General features: G+C 47.7%; 1 protein-coding gene across 1 annotated transcript; it reads right to left on the reverse strand.

Annotated features, from left to right (window-relative positions):
* Positions 1-11,888: 11,888 nt before the first annotated feature.
* Positions 11,889-15,588, reverse strand: LOC135389370 (uncharacterized). The gene is made up of 2 exons (XM_064619426.1): positions 15,439-15,588; positions 11,889-12,806 (listed from the first exon to the last, which is right to left on the reverse strand). The coding sequence occupies exons 1-2, from the start codon at positions 15,586-15,588 to the stop codon at positions 11,889-11,891; spliced, it is 1,068 nt and encodes a 355-aa protein (XP_064475496.1).
* Between the last annotated feature and the right edge of the window lie 2,729 nt (positions 15,589-18,317).

Raw genomic sequence — 18,317 nt, forward strand, 5'->3', positions numbered from 1 at the left:
AGATTTCACATGTTTGCGCATTATTCCTCCAAGGAACACGTGCCGTGATAACCTTGTATTGCCGTTCCCCCTTGAAGTTATTGTTCTTGCAATCCGTTTGATTTGATTTGATTTGGTTTTTTCTGGCGCATTATAGCTACTAAGGCCATAATGTGCCAAATACCAGTGTAAGTTTTATCTGGGTAAAATTTGTGTATTTACTAAAACAGTGTTGAGTGCTGGGTTAGTAATTAAAATCACAGATCCTTTAAAAACCCAGTATCTCTAAAAAACATACAGATCTTTTCAATGGGTATGAAACTTTCATCGCCCAGCAAAAACGCCGGGTGGAGTGGTAAGAGGTTTCTATAGAATATGATGATGATGATTGGAGTTTTAATGGCGCATTGTCAACACAGGTCATAATGCGCCAACACTGTGATTAAAATTAGACTAGTAAAAAGTAGGTGCAATACTTAAAAAAAGGAAGAAGTAACATCTAAAATACAAGACTAACTCTACAGAAGACTTATGATTCCAATGTCTCTTAAAAAATTAAAAATTTTACTGAAAGGGATAATAGCCTCATCGCCGAGCAAGAGCGCTGGATGAAGAGGCAAAAAATACGTATAAAACTCTGTGAAATGATGTTGACGATGGATTTCGTGGTGTGGGCAGGCGATAAGAATGTGGATGACAGAGAGGAGTTCACCACAGATTTCACACAGTGGCGGCTCTTCTCCACAGAGTAAAAATTTGTGCGTAAGGAAGGTGTGGCCTATCCGCAACCTCGTTCGCAGAACACTCAAGAGACGATTTTCCTGGCGGTCTCCATAACTTTGGATGTGTTGTTTAATCAAGTGTAGCTTGTTTTGCGTCTGAGTGTTCCAGAAGCTCTGCCATTTTGTGTACAGTGATTTCCTAAGTGCTGCCCTAATATCCTGCATGGGTATCTCGAAAGGACTGACGTCTTTTGAAGCTGCAGCAGCAGCAGCCCGGTCGACAAATTCATTTCCCTGTATGCCTGTATGGCTGGGCACCCAGCAGAGGATTACAGAGTAGCCCTTCTTCTGTGCTGCACTGATTAAGAATTGTGCACGTTGAACAAGAAAATTCTTTTGTGGGTGCCTGCTACAAATGGCACTGATGGAACTCAAGGAATCTGTATATATTACCGAAGACTTTATGCAACCATGAAGAATGTACTGGAGTGCCAAGATAAGGGCGTAAAGCTCTGCAGTAAAGATAGATGCTGCGTTGTTAATACGATGTGACATAGAAGGCTCCTCTCCACGAAGTAAAAACCCATGAGTGATGAATGTATGTCCTATGCGTAGCCTTGATAGTACAACACTCAGCAGGCGATTTGCTGAACCTTCTTCGTGTCTTCGGATGTTCGGTTTAATGAGATGGAGCTTGTTACACGTCTGGGTGTCCCAGAAGCTTTGCCAGTTTGTGTAAATTGATCTCATTAATGCAGATGAAATGGCCTGTAAGGGTAATTCAAATGGGGTAACATCACTAGAAACTGCAGCTACAGCAGCCTTGTATGCCAATTCATTGCCCTGTATGCCAATGTGGCTGGGCACCCAGCATAAGATTACAGAATATCCTTTCTTGTTTATCGTGTGGGCTATGTATTGTGCTCGTTGCACAAGAAAATTCTTCTGCTTGTGTATGCTACAAATAGCATTAAGGGAACTCAGGGAATCCGTGTACACAACTGCTGATTTTATGCAGCCTTCAAGAATATAGTTCAGCGCAAGAATAATAGCATATACTTCAGCTGTAAAAATGGATGCAATGTTTTTTATACGGTGGGACCTTGTGCATGTATCCGAAACCATGGCACGTGTCACTCCTGCGCTAGACGTTGACCCATCAGTGTACACCTCAACATGATCCCCAAAGCTTCGCTTCAAATGTTCAAACTCTTGTTGTAGTACAGGCGTGGCAGTGTAATGTTTCCTGTACCTGGTCAGTGTAATGTCAGATCTTGGGGGTGGTTCCCATGGCGGGATCCTCTTACTACATTCTACAACCAGGGAATTGTAATAAAGGAAATTGTGAGACTCACTCTCATCCACAAGTCGCATACAGAGGGGTGGAACAATTGAGCGTTTGTTAATAAAGAGCTGTTCAAACCGTGTGCTTGTAACACAAGGCAGTGCAGGGTGTTGTGGATCACTTTTTATTCTTAGTGCGTAAGATGCCCCGAGGTAAAATCTCCGTCTTGTCAAGGAGTATTCATGAGTTTCAACATATAAACTTTCAACTGGTGAGGTTCTGAAAGCGCCAGTTATCACCCGAAGTCCTTGGTGATGTACAGGATCCAGTATTTTTAAAACAGATGGACGAGCTGATCCATAAACTATACTCCCATAGTCTAGTTTCGAACGTATTGTCGAAATATAGACCTTACGCAGCGTCTCTCGATCTGCACCCCAGGACTTGTGCGAAAGAATTTTAAGGATATTATTTGATTTCACGCATTTGACCTTTAAGTTTTTAAGATGTGGCAAAAAAGTGAGCTTTTTGTCAAATGTAACACCAAGGAATTTGTGTTCATCTCTTACGTGAATGTCATGGCCGTCTAGTTTCAGTGTTGGTGGAGGAAAAACACCCCTAACTCTCGAGAAGGGAACACATACAGTTTTCTCTGGTGAGAACTTAAAAACATTCTCTGTAGACAATTTCACCAACTTATTTATAGCCAGCTGCATCTGTCGCTCACATATTGTCAGGTTCTTAGACGAATAAGAGATTTGTATATCATCTACGTAAACTAGAGTATGTTATAGATGGTGGCATTACACTGGCTACGGAGTTGATTTTAACCAGGAATAGGATAAAACTGAGTACGGATCCCTGTGGGACTCCATTCTCCTGCACAAAATCATGGGATAGTATTGTGCCCAGTTGAACTCTAAATGTTCGATTTTCAAGTTTGAAGTTTGAAATGCACTTGAGAATACGACCCTTAATGCCAAAGGAATATAAATCTTGTAGAATGCCGTAACGCCAAGCAGTGTCATAAGCCTTTTGTAAATCAAAGATTACCGATAAACAGTGTTGTCTTCTAACAAACGCTTCCCGGATAGTTGTTTCTAAACGAACGATGTGATCCGTAGTGGAGTGCCCCACTCGGAAACCACATTGAAATTGACAAATTAAATTATTCACTTCGAGGATATGAATGAGACGGTTACCGACCATTCGCTCAAACGTCTTGCCAATACAACTTGTAAGAGCAATAGGCCGGTAATTTGATGGATTCCATGATTCCTTTCCTGGTTTCAAAAGAGGAATTATGGTGGCAATTTTCCATCGTGCAGGTAGTACTCCTTGTGCCCAAACCTGATTGAAGAATCCAAGCAAGCACGACTTCGACTTCTCAGACAGGTGGTCAAGCATTGAGTATGTGATCCGGTCTGGACCTGGAGCAGTCGCTTTTGCAGACAGTAAGGAGCTTTGATTGATTGATTGGGGTTTTTTGGCGCAAAAGCGACGAAGGCTATAGAGCGCCAAAAACGGTGGGTATATGAATCAATATGAGAGTAAAAATTAAAAGTAAAATGATAACATTAAGAACAGAAACACGGTGTATCGTGCAAAATGAATTACTAAGAAGTAAACATTTTACAACTTGCCAGCCAAGCCAATATCCTGTAGGAAGTTAAAAACAGTCTCCAACTGAACTAGCGGTTCATCGCCCAGTAAGAGGGCTGGGTGAAGAGGTATGAAATGCTTGTAGAACCTGCTGAAATAATGCTGACGTTGACTTTGAAAGAGAGGACATGAGATGAGGACATGGAGAATGGAGAGCTGCTCACCACAGTGTGTGCATTGAGGAGGCTCCTCCCCTCGGATTAAAAACCCATGTGTGACATAAGTGTGCCCTATTCTGAGCCTGCATCGCAGGGTCTCCTGCATTCTGTTTTTCAGAGGATACCCTTGCCTTTCAATGTTCCTTTTGATAAGGTGGAGCTTATTATTCTCCTGTGTATTCCAAAACTCCTGCCACTCGGAGTTTATACATTTTCGCAGGACCCGAGTCAGATCCTGCATAGGAATATCAAACGGTGTGACGTCTATGTCCATGGCTTTGGCTGCTGCGCTGTCGGCATATTCGTTTCCTGGTATCCCGCCATGGCTGGGTACCCAGCAGAATATCAACTTGTATTTTTTGTTTGTGATTTGTGATGCAAGATACCGTGCCCTGCGGACAAGGAAGTTTTTTTGTTTTAAGTGGGCTGCATATCGCCTGCAAAGCACAAAGGGAGTCTGTGTAGATGACTGATGAGACGACGTTGTGCTGCAAAATGTAATTCAGTGTGACAATAATTCCGTATACCTCAGCACTAAAAATGGACATGTACTGGTTCAAACGGATTGCCCTGGTGCACCTCTCAGTCACCATGGCACATGATACGCCTGTGTTGGTTCTGGATCCGTCTGTATAGAATCCAATGTGCTCTCCCAAACTTTCTCTCAGATGTTCAAACTCCCGTTGCAGAATGAGCATGTTGGTATCATTTTTCTTGTACCGTGCTAAGGAACAATTAGACCTTGGGGGTGGTGTCCATGGAGGTATAAGTCCAGTGGTTTCTGATACCTGACAGTTGAAACCAAAAAAGTGGTACTGTTCAACCAGTTGTGAGATACGCATAGAAAGAGGAGGAACAACTGAAGGCTTGTTCAAGAACAGCTGTTTAAAACGTGTGTCCCCAACACTCGAACGAGCAGCGTGCTGTGGGTAACTTCTCATCCTGAGCGCATAAAGGATAGAGAGATAGGCTAGTCGTCTTTTCAATGACCACTCACTGCTTTCAACGTATAAGCTTTCCACTGGCGAGGTGCGGAAAGCACCAAGCACCAACCGTAGTCCGTGGTGATGTACAGGGTCTATGCGTTTTAAGACAGAAAGGCGTGCCGACCCATAAACAATACACCCGTAATCCAGTCTAGACCGGACCACAGCGGTGTACACTCGGTGTAAAGTCTCTTGATCTGCTCCCCAAGATCTGTGAGCCAAAACTTTCAGCAAATTTAATGATTTGGTGCATTTTACCTTACTGTTATTGATGTGGGATTGGAACGTGAGCTTCTTGTCAAAGGTAAGCCCCAAAAATTTGTGTTCCGATTGTACAATAAGAGGTTGACCATTTATATTCAAAGAGGGTTCCGGAAACAGCCCTCTTACCCGTGAAAAAGGCACACAAACCGTTTTGTCTGGTGAAAATTTAAAACCATTCTCAACCGACCATCTAGTTAGTCTATTAATTGCAAGCTGCAGCTGTCTCTCGCACATGGCAAGATTGGACGATGCATATGATATTTGCACATCGTCCACATAAATTGAATATGTGACCGGCGGGGGTAATGATTGTGTAACAGAATTCATCTTAAGAATGAACAGGGTAACACTCAGTACAGATCCCTGAGGAACACCATTTTCCTGTATGAAAGGACGCGAGAAAGTATTTCCCAGTCGCACTCTAAACATTCTTCCCCGAAGGAAATCTAGAATACATTTGAAAAGCCGACCACGTATTCCGCAAGAGTGAAGGTCTCGTAAAATGCCGTACCGCCATGCCGTGTCATAGGCCTTCTCAAGGTCGAAGAATACAGACACACAGTGTTGTTTTCGTACGAAGGCTTCACGGATGGTGGTCTCTAAGCGGACAAGATGATCAGTTGTGGAACACCCCCCTCGGAATCCACATTGATATCTATCAAGGTACTTATTTTCTTCCAAATAATACACAAGGCGGTTATTAACCATCCGTTCAAATGTCTTGCCTAAACAGCTTGTGAGTGCTACAGGCCTGTAGCTTGATGGATTGGAAGCATCTTTGCCCGGCTTTAGAAATGGAATAATGGTTGCCATCTTCCAACTGGAAGGCAGATGTCCCTCCTGCCAAACTTTATTGAAGAAATGGAGCAGAGTTTCCTGAGTATTTCTAGACAAATGTTGAAGCATAGAATATGTGATGCGGTCAGGCCCAGGTGCCGTCACTTTTGTTGTTGCCAAAGCCCTTGATAGTTCTATCATGGTGAAAGGCATATTATAAGAGAACCTATCGCCACCTCCACTTGGTATTACTGTTTTCTCTGCGTTTTCTTTTATGTGTGTGAATTCTCTACAGTAGTGTGACGAGCTTGATATGTTCTGAAAGCGTTCACCGAGGGCATCTGCCTGTTCCTTCATATTCTCACATACTCTTCCATTTACTTGCAAAAGTGGGATTGAGAAACCAACATAGTCTCCCTTAACTTTCCTTACCCTGTCCCACACTATCTTAGATGAGGTGTTACCGTTGATAGATGACACAAAGTTCCTCCGAGAGAGACGTTTAGCTTGTTTTACTGTCCATTTAGTTTTAGCCCGAGCCCTTTTGAATTGGGTTAAATTTGCTGGAGTTGGGTATCGCCGGAAAATGCCCCATGCTCGGTTTTGTTCTTTGCGCCTTTGTATGCACTCGTCTGTCCACCAAGGTTTCGAACGCCTAGGGAGCTGGCCGGATGTTTGTGGAATGGCCTTGAGTGCAGCATTTATGATCGTGTTAGTAATAGAACTGTTTGCCTCTTCCACAGTCATGCGGTCGAACGATGAAGTCAAGAGATTCGCTTCTTCTTGAAAAGTATCCCAGTCAGCCTCACCTAGTTTCCACCGTGGTGGCCGTGTTAGGATGGAAGTTGTTGTGCCCGGGAATTTAATGATAATCGGGAAGTGGTCACTCCCCAAAGGATTTTGCTGAACTGTCCAGCTCAAACTCTGGAAAAGGGATGGGCTGCACAGAGAAATATCCAGTGCCGAAAAAGATTGTGTAGCTGTGTGTACGTATGTAGGTAGCCCAGTGTTGAGAAGACAAACAGGCCTTGACAGGAGAAATTGTTCCAGCATTTTCCCACGAGTATCAAGCTTCACGCTGCCCCATAAGGGATTGTGTGCATTCAGATCACCAAGGATAATGAAAGGTCGAGGAAGCTGGTCACATAGTACCTCCAACTCCCTCTGTTCTATTGCTACTGATGGGGGAAGGTACAAGGAACATACTGTAATGACACTATGAAAGCCCACTTGGACGGCAACAGCCTCCAAGTTAGTGACGAGTGGAAGGTGTTTTGCAGGAATGGATGGTGGGAGGATCACAGCAACACCCCCTGATGCACGTGTGGCGTCTGTGCGGTCCTTCCTGAAGATGTTATGCCTGCGAAAAGGATTACAATTGTGTTCCTGCATGTATGTTTCCTGTAAGCAGAAGCACGACGCCCCATGCTGTGTTATAAGATCGTTAATGTCCTCCAAGTTTGACAAAAGACCTCTACAATTCCATTGCAGAATGCTCATTGTCAGAAATAACAGAATGACGCTAGGGGCACTCCGTACCCTGGGTCGAATGTGTTCCAACCGAGTGATTGTGTTGTGTGTACTTATGGTTAAGGCGGAAGCACGGAGCCACCAGCCTCTGAAGAGGTTGTTGCTGCATCATGAGGGCTGGCTTTTAGGTGAACCGAAGCAACCAGAGAGGACACTTGTGTCTCTCTCTGTTCTGGTTGGGGAGTGTGGAGTGGAGGCCCAGGAGTCTGGGTCTCCACGGATATTCTGAGTGGTGCCACTCCCCTACGCGCCACCTCAGAAAACATTCCTTTCTTTTGAAAGTCCAGCTGTGCTTTTGCTGCTTGTATGTCAGTTTTTGTTCGGTCCTGATTCTAAGTATATCTTTTTCGTATTTCCAGCGTGGGCATGACTTCGAATATGCGGGGTGGCTGCCTTGACAATTGACACAGTGAAATTCTCTGCTACATGACTCCGGTGTGTGGTCATTACCGGCACACTTTGGGCAAACTTGTTGTCCATGACACATCTGGGAGCTGTGGCCGAAACGTTGGCATTTAAAGCATCGTCTGGGGTTCGGAATGAATGGTCGTACCTGACAATTAATGTATCCAGCTTTGATCTCGGATGGGAGTGTGTGTAACTGAAAAGAGAGTATTACGTGCTTTGTTTGGACTTCCTTACCATCCCTTCTCATCACAATGTGCTTTGCAGATACAACCCCTTGGTCCTTCAATCCTTCCTCAATCTCCGGTTCAGAACACGAAAGGAGTTCATCCTCGGAGATCACGCCTTTCACTATGTTTAATGTGCGGTGTGTTGTGACCGTGACTTTGATGTCACCAACCTGTTTCACTGCTTGGAGTGCGGTACTTTGTTGTTTTGTGTTGACTTCAACCTGAAGATCCCCATTGTGTAGCTTTTTAGCGTTGTAAGATTTGCCTAGGAGTTTCTCAAGTTCCTTTGCTACTAAAAATTGTGATACTTTCGCAAGAGGTCTGGATGCATTATCAGATTTCATCACAAGTACTTTGGGGAACCAGGGTTCTGGGTTGAAGCCTACGACATCAAGTCTAACTCTATCGGTGCGACCCCTTTTCAAGGGCCGATCATGATTTTTTGTGCTCGCTGAATCCATAAAGAGATGTGAGTAATTCAGTGCAGTGGGGTGCCGCCCACCACCGAGCCCAACCAGGGGAACGTACGGTCTGCCCGTTAACACTTCCCCTGCACTATACCCTAGTGCAGCTTCTGGAGAGTGAAAGACTGCCCAAGGTTGACCCTTGCCGCCAAAGAAGGTGAAAAGAGGAAAAGGAGAGAAGGAAGGAGACTGTGGATACCTAGCAGATAATAAGGAACATAGGTCCGTGCTGTGCACCTGCCAGGTAACAACTGGCCGGCGCGTTTATTGCGTCGTCGTCATCATGATTGCGTCCACAGAGGGCGCTACAGGGCTCCCCCCTCTAGAGCGTCGTCCGGCTGGAGACGGTCGGTAGAGAGAGACCATGTCACAGTCCTTCGGCCTGTGTGGGCTACGGGCTTCAGTGTGGCTGAATAGGCGGGAAGGTCCAAGTAGCTGTTAAAGGGGATGACGGAGGAGACGTACGCTGGCTTCACGCGATCCAGGGCTACCGTGTCGTGTTTGCCACCGAGGTCAACGACGACGGTCTTTGAGGTGCGGGAGAGCACAGGGTACGGTCCGGAGTAGTGTGGCGTAAGGGGTGGCTTGGCGCGGTCGGTTCTGATGAACACGTGCGAAGCGCTCTTGAGGTCCTGGCTGACGAAGACGGTTCTCCGCGTCGGCATGCGCGGCGCAACCGGGGTGATGGAGCGGAACAAGTCATGGAGCTTGTCGATGTACGCGGTCTGGGATGGATGGGGCTCGGCGGGGCTGGGGGTGAGAAAATCACCTGGGAGCAGGATCGGGGAGCCGTACACCAACTCTGCTGAACTGCAGCTAAGGTCTTCCTTGACGGAGGATCTGATGCCCAGCAGCGCGAAGGGAAGGTGTTGGCTCCAGTGCGCAGGGTTATCGTGAGGAGTGAGTGCGACCTTCAGCTGACGGTGTAGTCGCTCGACTAGCCCATTCGCCGCGGGGTGATAGGCAGTCGTGTGGATATGGCGAGTTCCGAGTAGCTGCGTAAGGGCAGTGAACAGTGAGCACTGAAACTGCCGTCCGCGGTCGGTGGTCACGATGGAGGGGCATCCGAACCGCGCGATCCATGATGCGACAAAAGCTTCAGCGACTGATTGAGCGGTGATGTCGGTCAGCGGGACTGCTTCGGGCCACCTCGTAAATCGATCGATACAGGTTAGAATGTACCGGTAACCTTGAGATGGTGGCAGGGGACCGACGATGTCCACATGCACATGGTCAAATCGGGCGCGAGGTGGCAGGAACGGTTGAAGTGGAGTTCGAGTGTGGCGGCCGACCTTCGCGCGCTGACAAGGGATGCAGGTCTTGACCCAGCGTTGGACATCCTTGTTCATGCGCGGCCAGGCGTAGCGTTGTGTCAGGAGCTTTTGGGTCGCGCGCACTCCAGGATGGGAAAGGCCGTGGGTCGAGTCGAAGATAGGCCGGCGCAACGTGACGGGAACGAACGGTCGATTAACGCCTGTGCTGGTATCGCAAATGACAGTCGTCGGTGTGGCCGGGATAGGGACTTCGCGCAGCACCAGTGACGTGTCTTGCGTGGCTAGCAGTTGTTGGAGTTCGGAGTCGTCAGCTTGCGCCGCTGCGATGTCCTCGAGACCGACGGTGCAGGCGTAGAAATGGAATCAATGCGAGAGAGGGCGTCCGCGGCACTGTTGTCCACACCGTGCACATGACGTATGTCCGTCGTGAATTTCGAAATGTACGCCAGATGCCGGACTTCGCGGGCGAGGTAGTCGGTGCGGTTGGTACGAAAGACGAATGCGAGGGGCTTATGATCGGTTAAAACATGAAATGGTCGGCCTTCCAGGAAGTACCGGAAATGACGGACTGCTGCGTAGATGGCCAAAAGCTCGCGACCAAAGACACTGTAGCGAGTTTGCGTGTCGTTGAGTCGGTGCGAAAAGAACGCCACAGGGTACCAGGCGTCGTCGATATGCTGCTGCAAAACTGCGCCCACAGCGGTGCTCGACGCATCTACCATGAGACGGCTTGGGGCGTCGTGCCGGGGGTGGACTAGCATAGCAGCGTCCGCTAGGGCCTGCTTGATATTCGCAAAGGCGGCGTCAGCGGACTGCGACCAAGGGACGCTTGACGATGGCTTCGGGTTGTTGCGGAGCATGTCCGTGAGTGGCTGAATGATGGCGGCACATTTAGCAATGAACCGACGGTGGAAGTTCTCCAAGCCAAGAAAGCGACGTAGTTGACGGATCGTCGTTGGCTTGGGGAAATCGGTGATGGCCTTCACTTTATGCGCAAGAGGATGGATTCCGTCGGAGGACACGTGATGCCCGAGGAACTCGAGCTCGGAGACTCCAAAAGTGCACTTCTTGGCATTAACCACTAAGCCGTATGTCTGGAGACGGCTGAATAGCTGCTGGAGGTGCTTCTCATGTTGTTCTTCGGTGGGACTGAAAACGAGAAGATAGTCTATATAGGCAATTACGAAGTCGAGGCCTCGGACAACTTCGCTGATAAAACGTTGAAACGTTTGAGCGGCGTTTCGTAGTCCGAAAGGCATTCGCACATACTCAAACAATCCAAAAGGCGTTGTAATTGCTGTCTTGGGTATGTCTTCAGGCTCGACTGGGATTTGGTGATACGCCTTTACTAGATCTATCTTTGAAAAAGTAGTGGCACCGGCAAGGCGTTCCGCGAAGTCGTGGAGGTGTGGCAGCGGGTATCTGTCGGGGATTGTTCTTGCATTAAGAGCGCGGTAATCCCCGCAGGGCCGCCAGTCGTTGGGCTCCTTTTTGGGTACCATATGCAGCGGTGAAGCCCAGCTGCTAGATGACGGACGGATGATGCCCAGGTCCAACATATGTTCGAACTCACGACGAGCAATGGAAAGGCGTTCGCCAGATAGTCGTCGAAAGGTCGCCGTGATGGGAGGGCCTGTGGTCTCAATGCGGTGTGTAACATGATGCGCGGCTGGCGCTGAAAGATTGCAGGGCTTGAGCAGCTCGGGAAAGGAAGCCAATACATTTTCGTAGCGCGAACCGGGAATAAATGCACATATGCCGGTTGAGTTGATCGTCGAGATGCCAGCTTCAGTGGTTAATTTGGTGATGTTGTCTTTCAACTTCCGTTGCCTAATGCTGACATCAAGATGAAAATTATGTAAAAAGTCGGCTCCAATGATGGCCCGGTCGACTTCTGCCACAACGAAGAGCCAACGAAACGTCCTGCGCAAGCCGATATCCAAAGTTAGTGAACGCAGTCCATATGTGCGGATCGTAGATTTGTTCGCAGCTTGAAGAGGGGGTGTGAGGCATTGACGAATTTTCCGATCGGAAGGCGTCGCCGGTATAACGCTCACCTGGGCCCCTGTATCAATAAGGAAACGCTGCTTCGCGATACGATCCTGTACATACAGAAGGCGGGCAGGACGTAGGCCGTGGTCGGTTGCCGCCATTATCGACCGGCCTGAGGGTTTTCCTGCCAGTCGCAAGGCGACTCGCAGCGCGTTGATCGGTGGCGAAAACGACGGTGGTACCAGCAGTACCGAGGGCTTCCTGGAGCATGCTGTGACGCTTGCGTTGGGCTCGAGGCGCGTCGACGACTCGCAGACCGGTTTCTTGATTGCCCTCGATCTCGGGATCGGCGGTTCAACGCTGTGCGCAAGTCAGCCATCTGCGATGACATCCTAGACATCTCGTCCGTCAGGCGGGCCACTGCCGCTTGCAAGTCCGGGGTCGAGGGGCTGTCTGGAACCGCGGGCGAACGGACGGGGGCAAGGCTTGCGGAAGCATAATCTGTAATTCGATCCGCAAGTTCGGCGAGTCGATCCAACGACACGTCGTCATTGCCAGCAAGGATCATCCTGACCTCGTGCGGAAGCCTATTCAGGAATAATTCCCGTAATATCGGTGCATGGTCGTCTGCGGAGTGTCCAAGCAGCTGCTTCATCCGGTGGAGAAGCTGCGACGGGCGACGGTCTCCTAGCTCCTCGGATGTTAGGAGCTGCTGGATCCTGGCGCGCTCCGATATCTCAGTACGAGAGAGGATGGCGGATTTCAGGGTATCGTAAGCTCTATCTGCCTGCACCGTGGAGAGTACGTCGTCGATGTCGTCCACCAGGTCAGGAGGAATCAAGGGGAGTACCTCACAGTATTTAGTCATTTGACTTTGGATCCGGCGGGCGTGGAAGAGTGCCTCAACTTGACGGAACCAAGTTTTTGGGTTTTTGGTCCAAAAAGGCGGGAGGCGGACTTGCTGGACGGTTTGTAGGACAGCTGGGCCTGACGATACGTCGGAGGCTTCACCCTGACCGCTTAGGCCGCTCTGTGTCCCGGCGGTGTCCATGAGTCGGGTCACCAAGTTTGTGGATACCTAGCAGATAATAAGGAACATAGGTCCGTGCTGTGCACCTGCCAGGTAACAACTGGCCGGCGCGTTTATTGCGTCGTCGTCATCATGATTGCGTCCACAGAGGGCGCTACAAGACCAAGGAAGAGAAAGTAATGAAAAGGAAGATGGCGACTAGCTGAATAATCCTGGCCGGGCCTTCCAGGACCACCCGACTGTGGGAAGCAGGGGCCAAAGCGGTGTATTGCTTTCCCGGAGGTGCCCCGAAGGGTCCAAAAACAACCTCCGCGTCCACTCAACCGCCAGGATCCCCCTTTCCCCAGACACGGGAAAGCCACGCACAGCTATACGTGGGGGTCTCCCCCCTGCGGCGACGCAACCGTTGGTGCAGGAGGGGGCTACTGCAGCTGCTGCCGGGCGATGGGGGCGCCAAGTTCCCGACGCCGGGAGACAGTAAGGAGCGTGAGAGTTCTAACATGGTGAAAGGCTGATTACATGCATAAGCATCACCCCCGTGCAGCGGTATTTTTTGTTTTTCAGCCATTTGTTTAAGTTTAAGGAATTCGCTAGTATAATGGGAAGAACTGGATACGCTTTGGAAGTGATGCCCGAGGGCATTAGCCTGTTCCTCCAGGCTGTCACAGGCTTTTCCATTTACATGTAAAAGAGGGACAGATCGACTGATATGGTCGCCTCTTATTTTCCGAAGCCTATCCCAAACCACTTTAGATGGGGTATTACGAGATAGAGACGTTACAAAGCTCTGCCAGGAGGATCTTTTAGCTTGCTTCCTTGTCCATCTGGCCTTCGCTCTTGCCTTTTTAAAGGCTAACAGATTTTGTGCAGTGGGGTACCTCCGAAATGTACCCCATGCGCGATTTTGGAGCTTGCGAGTTTCCTCGCAGTTATCATTCCACCAAGGCTTAGGTCGCCTTGGTAGCTGACCGGATGTTTGTGGTATCGATTGTTCTGCTGCCTCAAGGATGACGCTGGTGATAAGATCATTGGTTTCCTCAATCGTCATTCTATCGAAAGCAATCAGTGATAGGTCACACTTTTCTGAGAAGTGCTTCCAGTCAGCTTGTTCGAGTTTCCACTTGGGAGGACGAGTCATTAGACTTGTGACGGCATGTTTATATGTTAGCACCACTGGGAAGTGGTCACTCCCAAGTGGGTTTTCGTGTACAGTCCATTTCATATCTTGAAATAGTGATGGAGTGCAAAAAGTGAGATCTAGGGTTGAGAAGGATTGAGTAGATGAATGCATGTACGTGGATCTTCCGGTATTCAAGAGACATATCGAGGACGTCAACAGAAATCTCTCTATCATTTTTCCTCTTGTGTCTGTTCTGGTACTGCCCCAAAGCGGGTTGTGGGCATTAAAGTCGCCTGCAAGAATAAAAGGATTTGGTAGCTGGGCGCACAAATCTTCTATGTCTCTTTGTGTGAATGTGTCTGATGGTGGAAGGTAAACTGAGCAGATGGTGACGATTTTGTCTAGACACATCTGCACAGCTACAGCCTCCAAGTTTGTAGCCAGGTGAATTTCTTTTGTCGGAAAAGAACCTCGTGTTATGATTGCTACACCCCCAGATGATCGATCTTTTCGGAAAATGTTATGTCGGCGCAGTGGATTCGGTGTGTTTGTATTTAAATATGTTTCTTGAAGACAGAAACATGCTGCACTGTACTTGTCGAAAAGATCGTTCACATCATCTAGGTTCGAAATTAGCCCACGGCAGTTCCATTGTAGAAGCTTTCCACCCATAATTATGGCAACACCAAGGAGAAAAAAGATGTGCACAGCACACTTCTGTTGAGCAGAAGAATTATACAGCATTATCCATTTGTTTGGGGCTGCTCAAAGTAGCACTTATTTCTTCTTTGGGCCGGTTATTGGCTGCTTCGGAACTTTTCTCCGAACGGCAGCCAATTCTTTTGGCGATATATCGGGGAGGGAAATATTGCTCCCATAAAGATTGCCTTTGAGTTTCCTTTGGGGCTTGGGGCTCGCGCTCGTGACAGAGCCTTGCGAGCTCATGTCGTCATCACAATACATGGAGCTAGGCTCCAAGGCTTGTGATGACGAAGGTGGCGCCTGCGAGGAAGACGCCACCGAAGAGGTTTGAGAGACTGCAGCTACTGCTACAGGAGAAGCTGGTATACCAGAAAGAGCTAATTGTTCGATAGATGTTTGTGTTGAGCATGAGACCATTCGTGGTTTTTCTTTGAGTACAGTTGCAAAAGATTTCTGGAAGGATACAGGAGAAGCCTTCTTTCTGGCTTCTGGGTAGCTCAGCTTTTCTGTTACTTTAATGTGCATTACCTCTTTCTCAAATTTCCACTTGGAACAAGATCTAGAGTACGAAGGGTGATCACCTGCGCAATTGACGCAGTGATCCGGCCCCTCGCACTGTTTAGAGTCATGGTCCTGCTTGCTGCAGCGGGCGCAGCATGCCGACCCTCTACATGCATCTGAAGGGTGGCCATAGCGGTTGCACTTAAAGCACCTGAGTGGGTTGGGAATATATGGCCGCACTTCGGTTGTCAGATATCCCACCTTCAGTCTTTCAGGTAGAGTAGGACAGTCGAATGTGAGAACTATGTTACGCGTGGTGATGTATTAATTGTTTTTTCTTATTTTTATTTTCCTCACATCTATCACGTTCTGATCTTTCAGGTTCTCGAGAATTTCCTCTGGTGGAACATCAATCAGTTCCCTTAGCGACACCACACCACGGCTACTGTTGAGGCTCTTGTGCAAACTTGCTGATATTTTCGTTCCCATCATTTCAATGGCGTTCATTATTCGCGTGCAGTCACTTTCAGAGGTGCATTTAAGCAGCAAGTCACCTGATCGGAGGCGTTTAATTTCTGTTACATTCTTTGACAGACTTGCCACTGCCTTCTCAATATAGAACGGTGACATTTTGCCAAGTGGCACGGTTTCTTCGTTCTCAGAGGTCTCACGATGAAGGACAATGTATTTGCCTTGAAAGACATTGAATGTCAGTACTGGAACATCGGTCCGGGGGCGTTTACCACCCCCGATCAAGGAGTTGAATGAATTTTTACCCATGTAATATTTAGGTAATATGTATTCCGATATTGTCACCCATGCTTCATACCCATACACATGGGAAGGTCCCGGAGTTTTCAGAAAACCCATCGGCCAGGGCCTGACCGCCACCGTTCAAGGCTTCTACCCTTCGCCTTACATCCCCTCGGCACGGTACGGATAACACCTTGGGACTGGGGGCTGGGGTCCGTGGTGGCGCCACTCACCCAACACCAGCCGAAGCCGGTGCCCCCTGCGGGGTGGTGTTTAAGGAAGAGTTGTACATGTTACTTCACTTTGTATGGTATTATCTGTCTGTGTTGCACATGACATCATCCTTGGTTTCTCTTTAACCACATATGAAAAGGATTTCTGGAACTTGAACGGAGATGTCTTCTTCCTGGCTTCTGGATAACTCAGTTTCTGTGTGACTTTGATGTATCACCTCTTTCTCAAACTTCATTTTTGACAAGACCTAGAGTACGAAGGGTGGTCACCTTCGCAGTTGACGCAGTGATCAGGCCCTCCGCACTCTTTGGAGTTGTGGTCCTGTTTGCTGCAACGAGCACAGCATGCAGACCCTCTGCACGCATCGGAAGGATGGCCAAAGCGGTTATATTTAAAACATCTAAGTGGGTTCGGGATATATGGCCGCAGCTCTGCAGTCAGATACCCTACCTTGAGCCTTTCTGCTAGAGTCGGACAGTCGAATGTGAGGATTGTGTTGCGTGTCGTTATCTACTCATTGTTCTTCCTGATTTTGATTTTTCTTACTTCGATCACCTTTTGGCTTTTAAGATTTTCAAGAATCTCTTCTGATGGAACATCAATGAGTTCAGCTAACGACACAACACCACGGAAGGTATTCAGAATCCTATGCAAGTTGATGATATTTTGATTCCGAGCATCTGCTATGTGTTCAGAATTCGCTCACAGTCGGCTTCCGAGGTACATTTAAGCAATAAGTCACCTGATCTGAGGCGCTTAATTTCAGTCACATTTTTTGACAGCGATGCCACCGCCTTCTCAATGAAGAACGGTGACATTTTCCCAAGTGGAGTGTTCTGTTCATTATCAGTGCTTGCACTGCTAATGACAATGTATTTTGCTTGAAAGGCGTCGAACGCCTCTTTGAAGACTTCGGCCCGACACGTCTTTTTATCTTAACTATTTATTGAGTGAAGTATCCAGGGCATTGAAGTCAGCTGTATGACCTAAAATTGTGGAAGAATAAGAATAAATGGTTTCATCAATACATAATTGTGTGTAAATAATATATAATAGATCAGCATCTGAGAAAGTCCATAACCATATTTCTGCTGCACAAATACGTACATGTACACAAACACGGGTCTAAAGGGGGAACAATATCGGCATCAATCATGCAGACAACGTAGCCATGCGAGAGTGAAATGGTTTGAAAGAAAGCAGGGGCCGTAGCGACAAATTACTGCAGTTATTTACTTCAAAGCAGTATCACACAATTTTCAAGCAATGTGACATGACATCTCTGTGTTTGCACCCATCCTACAACATACGTGTCTGTATACAATAACAGTAAACAACTATACAAATATTGAGCAGCTGGCATATCAAAGGGCTGAGGAATTTCTAATAGGACTTTGAACGTTCGCAAGTGTGAGCGTCGGAGCTCTTCTTTGACCGTCATTGTCATTGTCATTGCGTGGCGCGGGCATTCTTACCCGGCACACGCCACGAGCTTGTTGTTCTACCATCATCTCTTGTATCATCATCTGTTTGTCATGTTCATCCTGCTCATGATCAAATTGTATGTCTGTCTATTTGTATTCATCTTCAATAGGACTCATCTTTGTTAATTAAATGCTGGTAATATCTTCTATCGCCTTATCCGAATCTTTGAGTTAGGCAAGAACTTCAACGACTGTTTCAACAATGTCACGTCGGCCATCCCTTCTTGGTCCCAGCTGATGCCTAACACGAGGCATGCACAGATGTGCATCACCTTTCCCATATGAGGGATGAGGGTCAGTTGCATACGGTTATTCAATATGTTGAACAACTTCAACCTTTGTATTGCCCTCTCAACGTGTACCGAGTGTCTAACCTGAGCAACAACAAACGTTCTTCCCATGTTCTCACAAGATAGCTGTCCTCCTCCAGTAATAAATGCTTGCATGAGAAGCATAGCACATCGCTCAGAAATTGTTGTCCAAACTGTGGGAAAACACTTGTCGCTAGAGTGCCTTCCTCGGGAAGGAATGGAGAGTTACGGGAGGCCATATGCCTGCTGTATTCTTCGTACTATTCGTGCACTTCACAACGCAACAATGAAGTCCTTCTCTCCCTGTCCATGCAATTTCACAGGGCAACAGGTTTTGATTTGATTTGATTGTGTTTTATTGGCGCATCAGCTACAAAGGCCATAATGCGCCAAATACCAGTGAAGACTAGTTAATTAAAAAATACATGTGCAGGACTAAAATTTGAGTAACTGC

This window comes from Ornithodoros turicata, chromosome 3 (genome assembly GCF_037126465.1).
Source record: "Ornithodoros turicata isolate Travis chromosome 3, ASM3712646v1, whole genome shotgun sequence".
Lineage (NCBI taxonomy): Eukaryota > Metazoa > Arthropoda > Arachnida > Ixodida > Argasidae > Ornithodoros > Ornithodoros turicata.